General features: G+C 38.1%; 1 protein-coding gene across 12 annotated transcripts in view; it reads right to left on the bottom strand.

The window, feature by feature from the left end:
- The window catches only part of NRCAM (neuronal cell adhesion molecule), a 241,568-nt gene that overhangs the window by 15,018 nt on the left and 213,826 nt on the right, over positions 1–12,724 (bottom strand). For 7 of the 12 annotated variants that reach the window (XM_059725993.1, XM_059725994.1, XM_059725995.1 and 4 more), the window contains 2 exons: positions 6,107–6,238; positions 369–447 (listed from right to left, as the gene is read on the bottom strand). In XM_059725993.1, coding sequence (XP_059581976.1) covers positions 369–447; positions 6,107–6,238 — 211 coding nt within the window. Of the gene's footprint in view, positions 1–368; positions 448–6,106; positions 6,239–10,961; positions 11,115–12,290; positions 12,417–12,724 lie in introns of all 12 variants that reach the window. The other 5 variants (XM_059725991.1, XM_059725992.1, XM_059725999.1 and 2 more) reach the window with 1 other exon arrangement.

Here is a 12,724-nt window from a genome sequence, read left to right as displayed (position 1 = left end):
CAAAAATGCTATCATTTTTCATGTATCTGATGTTTGAGAAAATTAAAGCTGGCCCTAAGACTAAAATCTGTATGTAAATATCCTTAGCCCTGGGAGATCAGAATTTGAATCTGGATTCAAATTTTACATCTCTGGAATATATGCTAACAATACTGTAATCCTTCAGTTCATGTTCCATGGTGTTTAAAATTTCTTCTAACAGTTTAGTTAGAGCTACACCTAATTCTGTAAAACATTAACTACAAAGACATTTTCCCCATGACAGAGTAGTGATTTCAAATTCATAAAATGAGTGCCATCTTAAAAAAATTATATAATACTCCTAAATAAGAAGGGAGAAGTAGGAAAAGTATGCATCAGTTGCTCACCTGTATTCACCAAATGTTCCATCATCTTCCTTCATAGGCTGAATTTCCGGATCAGCATGTGCATCTTCTTTTTCCTTCACTAAAATATTTGAAATTGGAATTTTTATCACCAAACATTAGGACTAAAATATTTCATGCCCTGATCCTTCAAACTAACCCAGAAGGAAGCAGGGACAGGGACACTGTTTGGCTAGTTTTCTTTAATATAAATTACCATTGCTCAACCAAACAAATTAAAAAGCAGGCTTCCAATGAAATTTAAAACTAAGAATAATGTTGGTCTCTGTGTTGTTTCTTTTCTAAAAATCTAAACAAAACCAATACAAGAAAAATCCCCCTAATGTCTCTTAAATTTAACTGTGTTTTTTTCAAATATTTTTAATAAAAATATGTTCTATTAATACTTCATCTTTATACATATGGGGCCAAATCCTGAATTGTTCACATGTATATATATTCTATATATGTACCTAGTCTCATTGAATGATTTGCTGTGTTAGGGTCTTTGACACAGAAACTTAGGTATCGTTAAAATATAACATATTTCCATAGTACACATTACTCCAAGAAGTTGGGGGTACAGCCAAGTTAGAACTGTATTATGAATCAAAATTGGGAAGAAAAAATATTCTTATGTGTCTTTTTATTTCTGTTTAGATACATATTACTCTGTTTTCCTCATCTAGCAACTATAATTTGCTATAATGTAATTTGCAGTTCTTTTATGTTAGCAATTTTCATACTCAGTTTGTAAGGTTTTAGTTTCTAATTCATTGTTCAAGGCAATGTGACTCATCTCTGATATCTTTAACCAAAGGCCAGCTCAATATGACATGCTAAAATCAAGCACAGTAATGGTTGAATTAATTTTAAAACAACTGACAAATAAGCTGCCTGACTTTTGGAGATGTTGTGTTACACAGTCAAGGTGCATCATATGTTTGCATGAAAGAAGAGATTTGATTTATTTTGCATATCATTAATAAATCCCATTTAACAGCAGCACTATGACTCAGCCTTCAGGTGTAAGGTAAGCAGCCGTGGCACAGACTGTTATATGCCAATGATGTCTTCAGCATCCAACTACTTTCTATATTTTTTACTCTAGATGTTTCTTCCCCTCTGCTTATTTGTTGTTCATGGTTTCTTCACATCAGTCTCACTACCTCTTCCATGCTTCCCTCTTCCTTTTCCCTTTTTAAAAAAACCTGTTTAGTTAATTCCCTTTGAAAAAACTCCCTAGTCAATACATTAAAAATATACAAACAAAGACACAAACGAGATATTACTGTAACATCTGCAGCCCATGACTTCACTTGTGTGCTTTATACTTGTTCCTTGCCTTTTCCTTTCCTATCTAGGTTTGTGATATACAGTCTCCTACTCCCTTTTGCTATGACAACAGGACCCTGCTCCATTAAACAAAAATGATATTAAGAACAAGCTTGTCTGGGCAGTGAAGGATTCTTGCATCTGAAATGTCTGAAAGATGTTGTGGTCTCTTTTAAGATCATCTGAGATGCATTAAGCTTGCTCATACTAAATAACCTTGCCTACTTTTAGTCTTATTTTCTTAAACAGAGCAAGGCTTTAGATATGTCTAGAGGCACTCACTTTCTACAGCACCATTTCCAATGTCGAATTGGACTAAGCTAATATTCAAGAGATTACAGGCCAGTTGGGATTCCCCCCCCCCCCCCACATTACTGTCAAAATTAGTGAAACAAACTTTAAATAAATGAATTCAATTCAGAAACACATTAAATAATTTGGACATGTCTCTCATTTTCCAGGTCTCTAGTCTGCCAAATAGAATGGAAATTTCTAATGAGAACAAGGTTTCCCATTAAGCTTAACATTTCTGCTTTCTCTTTTGGCTAGGGGACTTTAAAAGAGAAAAAAAAGCAGCCTTTTGACACTTCTAGTTCCAGCCAGAACCCAGGAATGATAAAATACTGGTACATATGTTTAATTACTAGAGTAAAAGCTTGGCTTCAGTGGGTGTCCAGATGAATGGGTGCATGTGCTTTGCAGCACCTCAAAGGCTTTTGAGTTGCCACAAAATGCATATGGAGCATGTGAATGGGTTCTCCATACTGCAGCGTGGAGGCAAATTTAGATACTGGTAACTCTCAGTATCTAAAAAAAAGTGCAGCAAAAAAAAAAAAGCAAGGTGGTGTACTTGACTGCAATGGGCACCACCCAAAACTGGAGCCTGGCTGGCCAGAGCCACACTATAGCTGCTGGCCAGGCTCCATATACTTGGGTTGCCATTTCTTCAACTACAGAAGGCCCCCAAGATCCCAGGTAAGGCTGCTGGGGCCAGCTCAGGTGCTGGCCCTAGCCTCCTGTACACCACGTGAGGCAATCTGCACATTCCTGCTAGTGGGGATGCACCCACTAAGGCTAACAGGAGTTTTTCTATAGACTTCAAAAGGGACTTAAGCCATGGACAGGTGTTAATTTCTATTTCTGCAAATTTATTGGAAATTTGCAACAGTAGAAATCTTTCCAAGAGAGGAAGTATGCAAGCATTCCAATCCCATCCTCCCTATTACTCCAGGTAGGACCAAGGAGTTCAGCTGCCACTACTGTTCAGGTCTTGTCCAAAACAGTGTCCCCCTAATCATGGGAAAGATCTGGGGGGCAGGAGTTGCGAGGAGTTGAGTGTGGGGAAATGCCCCTATGCCTTCTCTAGAATGGATTTCCCCTCACTCTGCACAGGCAAAATTGCTGCTCAACTCCTGATCACAGAGAAGTGTAGTGTACTGGTGTGTATTCTGCAAGAAAAACTCTGAAGTAATTGGGATTACAGAGATGGTGGACTAGTTCACATTACTGGAGTATAGTTATTGATGGGTATGGCTTGTCCAGGGAGGATAGGCAGGGGGAAAAGGAAAAGGTGTTGCCCTGTATATAAAGTATATGTGTTTTGAAGTGCAATATGAAGTGGAAGGTAGGTTTGCTGAATGCCTCTGATAAAGGTCCAAGGGGAGAGCAGCATGGGGGATATCATGGTGGGCATTTGCTATAGGAGGAGTAGGAGGTGGATGTGGCCTTTAAACAACTGATGGAATCTTTCTGATTTCAAGAGCAGGTTCTCACAGGGTGCTTTAAATTATCAGGATATCTGCTGGGAGAGAAACACAGCAGTGCATAAGCAATCTAGCAATTCCTGGAATGTGTTGCGGATAGGTTTCTGACACAGATGGTAGAGAGGCCACATGGGGGGGGGGGGAAGGGGGAGGGATGCTCGTCTCGATTAACTGTTCACAAACAAGAAGGAATTGGTTGAGAATGTGAAGGTGGAAGGCAACTTGGGTGACAGTGACCACAAAATGATAAAGGTCAAGATCCTAAGGGGAGGAAGGCAGGACAGCAGCAGAATAAGGACACTGAATTTTAGAAAAATTGATTTTAACAAACTCAGGGAACTGGTAGGCAGGACCCCCTAAAAGGCAAGTCTGAGGGGAAAAGGAGTCCAAGAGAGCTGGCTGTACTTTAAGAAGGTCCTCAAAAGGGTGCAGGAGCAGACTCTCCTGTTACAACAGAAGAATGGAAATTGCAACAAGAAACCAACCTGGCTAGACAGAAATCTCTTCAATGAGTTGAAACTCAGAAAAGAATCCTACAAAAATAGAAACTTGATCATAGCACTAGAAAAGAGTATAAGAGTATCACATGGGTAAGCAGGGAGAAAATTAGGAAGGACAAAGCATGATTTGAGTTGAAACTGGTAAGGGGTGTAAAAAGTAATATAAAAGGATTCTACCAGTATGTCAAGAGTAAGAAGAAGGCCAAAGAAACCATAGTTCCCTTACTGACTATAGAAGACAACCTAGCTATGGATTGTGCAGAGAAGACTGAAGTGTTTCATGTCTTTTTTTACTTCAGCTTTCACAGATAGAGGAAGCTACCAGATGACAAGCATGGTAGGTAGCAAATATACGGCAGAAGTCAACAGCCTAGAATGGCAGAACAGGTTGGGGGTTACTTGGATAAGCTAGATGCTTTCTAGTGAGCAGGACTGGATGGGATGAACCCCTAAAATACTGAAAGATTTAGCTGAGGTAATTTCAGAGCATCTGGCTCTTTAAGAACTCAAAGTTCAGGCAAGATCCTGGATGACTGGAAAAAAGTAAATCTAGTGCCCATCTTTAAAAAAGGGAAAAAGGAGGGTGCAGGAATTCACAGCTCAGACAGCCTGGCCTGGACACCTGGAAAGATCATGAGACAGGTCCTCAAGGAATCTACTATGAAGCACCTAGAGGAGAACAAGGTGATCAGGAAGAGCAAGCATGGATTCACCAAGAGCAAGTCATGCCTGAAAAACTTGATTTCCTTCTGTGATATGGTGACATGCTCTATGGAGGGGGGAGAGCAATGGATGTGATATACCTTGACTTTAGCAAGACTTTCAACACTGTCTCCTATAACATCCTCATTAACAAGCTTAGGAAATACAGACTAGATGGAAGTAGTGCAAGGCTCACACAACTGGTTATACCATTGTGTTCAACGAGCAGTCAGAGATGGCTCAATGTGTAGCTGGGAGGGGGGATCAAGTGGGGTTCCTTAGGGACCTGTCCTGGGTCTGGTATTGTTTAATGTCTCTATTAATATTTTGCATGATGGGATTGAGTGCACACTTAGAAATTTGTGCATGATACCAAGTTGGGTGGAATTGCTGACCTGGATCCAGAATGACCTAAAGAGACTGAAGATATGGACTGCAATCAATCAAACAAAATTCAACAAGTACAAGTGCAAATGCTGCACTTGAGATTGAATAACTGCATGCACAACTACAGACTATGGAGTGACTAGTTATACTGCAGTACTGCAGTTTTCTGGGGATTACAGTGGACCATAAACTGAATATAAGCCAACAATGTGCCCTTGTTGCAAAAAAGCAAGATTATATTGGGTTGTTTGAACAAGTATGTCTCTTGCAAATCAAGAGAACTGACTCTATTCAGCACTGATGAGGCCTCCTCTAGAGTACCGTGTCAAGGTTTGGGGCTCACACTTAAAAAATATGGACAGATTGGAGTGAGTCCAGTAGTGTGACGAAAATTATTAGAGACCTGGGAAGCATGACTTATGAGAAAGGGCTGAAAGAGCTATGGTTATTCAGTCTGCAGGAGTGAAGACTGGGGGCGGGGAATTTGATAAGTCTTCATATACCTAAAGGGCGATTATAGAGAGGATGGAGATAAGTTTTTCTCTGGCTGTAGGGGACAGGACAAAGAGCAATGGAGTCAAGCTGCAGCAGATGAAATTCAGGTTGAGGTTGGAGATTAAGAGAAATTGTAGAATCTCCATTCTTGGAAATTTTCAAGAGCAGCTTGAACAGATGGTTTAGTGAGATGGCTGGGATGGTTTAGCGAGATGCTCCTACCTTGAGCAAGGGGCCGGACTAGATGACCTTGTGAGGTTCATTCCAGCCCTACTTCCCTATGATCTTCCAGAGGTCAAGATATTTCTTGTAAAAAGGCATATTTCCTTGTGACAAACTGAATGAACACCTGTATGCTGGCAATTTCTACTGGTAGAGCAGCAATTTTTCTAGTAGAAACATAGCACCTGTATGTAACCTTAATTTTACCTTGCATACAGTTAAAATTAAAATTAAACTACTAGCGATTTACTTTATCTTCCAGAACTGAAATCTGGGTTTTAAGCATTACCAATTAAACAATTGGAATCATTTTAATTGACACTGAAGCATATCCTACCAGGGTATTTGCCGCCTTTGTTCCTCCTTATGAAGCAAACAATCAGCAAAATCAAGATAAGAAGAGCAACTGCACACATTAGACCGATAAACCATCCTTGAGTAGCAATGTCAACTTGCCGGCTCGCCATGGCTAGAGAATAAATTTAAAAAAAAATTAGATTCACTGCTGTATTTAACTGCATATTTTGTTATTATTCACATTAATAACATATAATCATATATTTTATTAATGTAGTAACAGTGAATGTTAGTTAGCAATAATGACAGCCAGGGTAGTAATATTGCATGTTGATATTTTCAGCATTTAAAAGTGGCATGTTTCCCAGATCATATATTTAAAGCTTACTTTTGAATAACATTTGAAGTTACTGCACTGCAGTTAGCTCTGAAACATATGCATAGCTTACACATGTCCACTACCACCTTCCCAAGACCATCTGATAAAATGGAATTGTCTATTACATTTATACCAACATTTTCATTTTTCATTTGTATTCTAAAAAAAAATTAAAAAGGAAAGCCTCATTAGTTAATGTAAACCAGGTGGCATGAAACAAAGGAACAAGCAGGTTTTCAGGTCCTCAGATTCAGTTTAAACTAGTCAGCATTGGAGCCCCATATAAAGTTTTATTAGGCATTCTCTTCTTTTCCAGCCCAAACCTTAGCATATAATGTATTCTGATTGTGATGCTTTTGCATTTAACTTTCGAAAGACTGAATGGTTCATGATTGGGTCAGCTCTTCCTTGGTTTTATCTCTGACTACCACACAAGCTAGAAGGTGATGTTCAGAACTCTCAGAAAATAACAGAGAAAATATCAAGAAGTTTACTGAAGGGTAGTGGTACGTCCAATTTCCTATTCATCTAGGCTGGTGAGCTCAGTGAAGTTTATGACCTATTCTACCATGTGGAAACTTAGACTGATGTTACAACAAGCAATTCTTGAGGGCTTCCATTAAGGAATGAGCTCCCCAAAAGGAGAAAAATCAACTGAGGGAAAAAGGAGGATGTGAATTAATCTGGTTTCAGCCCCTTGCTTCCTCCCATTCTCTACTTCCTGATGTCCTGCTGGCAGGAGTAGGAGATGTTCATACAGAAGTTTCTCCCCCCATGCTGAAATCTTAGGGAATTTTCAATTAGAATTAAATTCTTGCACCTCAATTATTCTTCTGCCTCATCTCATAATATAAAACATTTACAATGAGGTGGATTACCCAGGATTTCTATTGAAATCAGTGGGACCTCAGAGGCTGTTTTAGTAGATTAGGGCCAGGTTATGTCTCAAAATTCCCACATGACTCTCCCTTCTTTCTGCTTCTGTGAGGTCCTAATGGCATAATCCTCTCTCTTCTTCTGTGAAAGGGGCTTTATTGGTGTGGCTCCTCCCAAAGCAGGAGATGGGGAATATGCAACTATTCTTAGGAAGCAGAGCCAAGGCATCACAGAAATTACCACTCTGCCACTCTCTCACTTTAAAATAAATCCTAGACCAGGTGTGTAGTGGTAGCTGCTGGTGCAGCTCCACCGGATGTCTGGCAGCAGGGGGTAGAAGGTGACATTGAAATTCCTGAGTCAATGTGCAGGCTCAGGCAGCACTATGCTAAGATATACTAAGTCAGATCTTCTCAAAAGAGAACTCCTTACCCCAGGGTTGCTAACTATCTGCAAATTTATGGACGGACACCCCATAAAAAAACACCCTAAAAGCACCTGTCTATAAAAGTCTGTAAAAACATCTTGCCCTCCATAAAACAGGGAGCCACTGCAGTTTTAACCTTCATGCCAGGAAAAAAGCTAGAACTGTACTGAAAGACAGACTGAGCAGAGCAGTGCCAGCTGCTGTTAGAGGGGGAGCGAGATACCTGGCATGCATGGAGCTTTTGTCAGAGCTCTGCAGCTCAGTGGAGCCTGCTAGACCTCTCCCCCTCTCTAACAAGGTCTAGCCACTGGCTCTATGCTCATCTCCTGTCTCCAGTAGCCTTGCATCAAAGGAGGGGACAGTGCAACTAGGGCTGAGTTGCAGGCCAGGAAAGGGAGAGGCAATGGGGAAGGGTCTGTGCCAAGACAAGGGTAGCCAGGACAGCAGGGGCCACACTGGGGCAGCAGGATGCAGGGTGTAGTAGGGCGTATCAGGGCATGGGGTGAGTAGGGGACCCCTGTGGCTGCAGTCACATGGGGTTGCCAACCCAAGAATTTTTACTTTTTACTGAAAGTAAAAACATGTCAGTAAACAACTTTCTCTGTCAGTAAAAATGTGCAAACTGTCAGGAAAAATAATTTTTTGGGTTAGCTGCCCAGCCCACCCTCAGCCATAATGCTTTCCATTTAGAAACTAGGGTGTACAGAGCTGGCGCACTGTGTTCTGGCACAGTGATGCTCTATATACCTAAGGATCTTCATTGCTAACTCAAGAGTAACTATGAAGGCTGGACACATGCCCTGCTGCTCATTCCATCTGGTAATACTGGGGTGATTTTGCATCTACACCCTCTTCTGGTGCTTTTACCGGGCAAGAGTGTGATTTGGTGTGTAGTTTGGTTTGTGTTGTATGGAACTGAATTTTGCAGTCCTCACAGGCTTTGGTAGGACTTCTGTATTCTGATTTTTTTGAAAGTTGTTTAATGCCTTACAGGTTTCTAATACATATAAACATAGAACAAGCCCCATTTATTCTGTTTTAAAGAGAAAGGTAAACTTTCAGTATCATAAGCCAACCAAAGAATTTTTGGGTTAAGATTAGAGTGATATTGCTTTTTGCAAACATGCATATATAATGAGGTATTAACATTTTTAACTAGTATTGTAGCAAGGTGCACAGACACATTGAACATTCCAGTGTGAGAAGAAGAGTGTCTGAAACAAAACAATCATGCATAGACACATGCAAGAGAGATGACAGAGTAAAGATGAAAACTTACTTAGGCAGCTTCTTGTATTCTTTGATATATAGAATATCTGATAGGAAGGGGTTTCTAAAGTCCAGTATTACTTTAAAAATGGGCACTGTTTATTTTAGATATATTATCTGCTTTAGGCAAAAATATATTTATTCCTGGTGAACACAGAAGCTGCTAATACATGAAAGTCAATGTAATCCACTATACTAGACATACTCAAGAAGATAAAATCATATATTATATAAAGATGCTCTATAGGAATGCTTGCTAGAACAAATATTCATTTTATGGCAGAGGCCTCATTATCTTGGGTTTTTTTTTCCATGATAACAATATATTCTAAATGGGTGTCTTGGTTTTCTATCCCACTGTATATCTTCAATATTCACCAACACTGGTCTGGAATTCAAAAACTGACACAGATTTCACGAACTGATATAGAACTCTTTTTGCAACGATTCTGTTGTACGAATGAAGCAATGAGGCAATTGAAAGCAAGGCTGTGAACCAAAGCTTTCCTTGGTCCATTGTCTACAATATTTCAAGCCTTGGAAGGCTAAACAGAGTCAATACACTTGACCTAATCAAGGGGACACAGTAAGCATCTTGACTATTTGATCTATTGACATTTTATTGTTAGGCTGGGTATTTTCTGGGAAAGTTATGACCATCTTTCTTTCAATGAGTTGCAGTATAATTTTCCTTCTCCACATCCTGCAGGCTACTGACATTCAATGCATAGTTGCATGCCTGTTTTCTGACATCACCATCCTTTCCTGGCTTAAGGTGACTAATAAAAACCCATTTTGAGTCTGTAAATGTTAGCTGGGAATTACTTTTTAAAGCTTTCCTATAGCAACATTATAACATGATGACCACCAACATACTATAAACACGGAATGAAACAAAAACATTACGATTTCAGAAAGTTGTCAAACTATCATTTTAATTATTTTCTGTTTATCATTATTTTGCATTGCTCAAACAACTGTATATATATTGGAAATCTAGTTCCTTACATCATAACGTTTAGATAGCAGGTGAGACCAAAGTGACATTGACAGAACAAGTATCTGCAGGCTACAGTGCTTGGAATGGGCAGAAGTGGCTAGCAAATACACACAAAACGAGGCTTTTATCAAGAACATGCTGTGGAGGCAGCACTGCATTCATTATGACATCAAAATGCTTCTAATAAAGCCCTTTTTTTCTGAGTTAAGTAAACAGGCATCACTCATTCTTTTCTGAAGATGTAAATGCTACACATTTTCTTGCGCTGAAATCTGGCTCTTATTTTCCTTTGAAAAAATATGTATGGAAAATTTAAGAGAGCAATTGTTTTTCTAAATATGGTAATGTATAGGTTATGTTTAAAAACTCCAGAAAAATGTCAGTGTTTCATGAAAAAAATGAATTTATACCTAGAAATGTCCTAACAATCATTCACTCCATTGGCACATATTATCTATGCATTTTATGGATTATTAATGTAAATCAGAAACCTAAACTTCTGATACCTCAAATGTTTTAGATTAAGATTTTGGTAATCAAGCTGCTGATATCCACATCATTTTAAAAAAATGTACTCTCTTGTATTTACAGTGCACTATGTTATTCAATTATAGCATCATACATTCTAATTCAATTAAAAACCCACTAGAAGCAAACAAAATATTTAATCCGAAAGGCACAGCGCACAGATGAAGCATGAATAGTGAGCATTTGGCTCACAAAATAAATGGCACAGAAACAAAGTAAACTAAAGGATGAAAACATTCATACTCTGCACAGTAGATAAGCTGGCATGTGTGGGAGAGTTCTTAGCATTAGTTTAGAAAAAGATATGATCAATATGTTTTAGCTATAACATATCCCCGCTAGTAGCAATTCAATATTTCAGCACCTGGCATATCACAATTCTTAATGTGAGACAGAACTGGTATGGCATGCCTCACCTGGACCTGTCTCAAATACATCCTCTGAACTCATAAAATCAGACAGACCCTCAGCACCAACCCGGACTTTATATGCTGTTCCTGGTGTTAAACCCTTTAACACAAAGAAGCTCCGAGAACCATTTACAATGTCTTTTTTCCAATCTTCTTTGCCTATAAAAATTTTAGGAAAACGACAAATTGGAATATTTTAATTTACTATCTGTTACTCCAAGTTTATATACAGAATACTTTCTACATTTTGGATTTGTAGAAGAAAATGACTGCTGTTTCTAAAAGGTAATATAGTTTTAGATAAATAATGATTGCAAATACTATACTGCATGCAACATGAAGAAAAACTGCCTGAATAATGACAACTAGTTTATACTTTTGTTCCATTGCACTATATAATATTGTTTTGCATCTATTTTATAAAGAAACAGTACTGCGTTTGCAATTATAGACTATAGGGGAAAAAAAGTTTATTCACTTAATTTGATTATGCTGCTACACTTTGGCTTAATATTTACTTTTTTTGAGAAAAAATCTACTTCAAAATCTAATCAAAATATATCCTGGTTGTTTTGAATATATTTTCCCATGTTTGACATTTTTCTAACAATAACTCAACTTCTACCATGAGCAAAATGAAGAGGAAATGTTATCTTTTTAATCTGCAGCCTGACAATTATACTGTCTTTAGTGCCCACCATATAAAAAGATGTTGTGAAAGGTGAGAATTATCTCCACTTTACTAATTTATCATCTGCATCTTAATATAGAAGTACAAAGTGTTGATGTTAGAGCTTTATTTTTGTTTTTACTACATGCAAAAAGTGAGTATAGATGTCAGCTGTTTCAAATACACAATTTTGCTGTTTTTCTGTTGCTATTTTAAGGCATAATATTACAAAGAGGATCTATTGTTTGGTTCTTTTTCACTCTTTTTATTGAATTAGGCTCTATCAATGCAATTTTCCCAGGACATAATTTAATAGATATATCACATCAGGTTTTAAGCCATATTCTAATCACTGCATAATTGAGGGTTTTAGGCAATTAAGGGTTTTAGGAGCGCTTGTTGACAACAGTTGATAAAATAATACAAAGGAACAAAGGCTGATTTTTAAACTAGGCATCAAGTAACCTCAAGAGCAGTGGCTTTTGTTATAATAAAATTATTTGAATTACAACGACTCAATCTGCTAGAGCAAACTAAGAAAAATGTTCTAACTATTTTAAAACTATCATTAATAAAGCTAGATTAGTATAGGATCATGCTCAGTTACTGAAATCTTTACAATTTTTTCTCAGCACTCAGAATAATTGAATGAAATGGCTTCTTACTGCCTGCTACACCATATTCAACATAAAAGTTCACATGATCTGGTCCCTCATACTCCCAACTGATATTGGCATAGGTCTCAGCAGCAGCTGCAGAAACATTTCTGATCCTTGGATAAACTGGTCGCACTGAATACACAACAGAAAAACAAAGCAAAAGATGAAATTGGGACTATATGCACATAATCAAATGTTATTTCAGAAATAACTATGCTAATTTGGCCCATATATGTAGAAAGGATGCTTTATCATTGTTTCCATTACTGAAAACTAGCGACTGCATTACTGCATTAGCATGTATGGTCACTGAATGCTAAGCAGTTACCACACTATTAAATAGGAAGTAGAACTATATCTCCGAGTTCTATCATGCACGTCCTATATTACTAAGATTGCCAAATACTTTATAATACCAAATTACCAAAGCCCTAGAAAAT

This window comes from Alligator mississippiensis, chromosome 4, assembly GCF_030867095.1.
Source record: "Alligator mississippiensis isolate rAllMis1 chromosome 4, rAllMis1, whole genome shotgun sequence".
Classification (NCBI taxonomy): Eukaryota; Metazoa; Chordata; order Crocodylia; family Alligatoridae; genus Alligator; species Alligator mississippiensis.
This window is presented reverse-complemented; position numbering and strand designations above follow the sequence as displayed.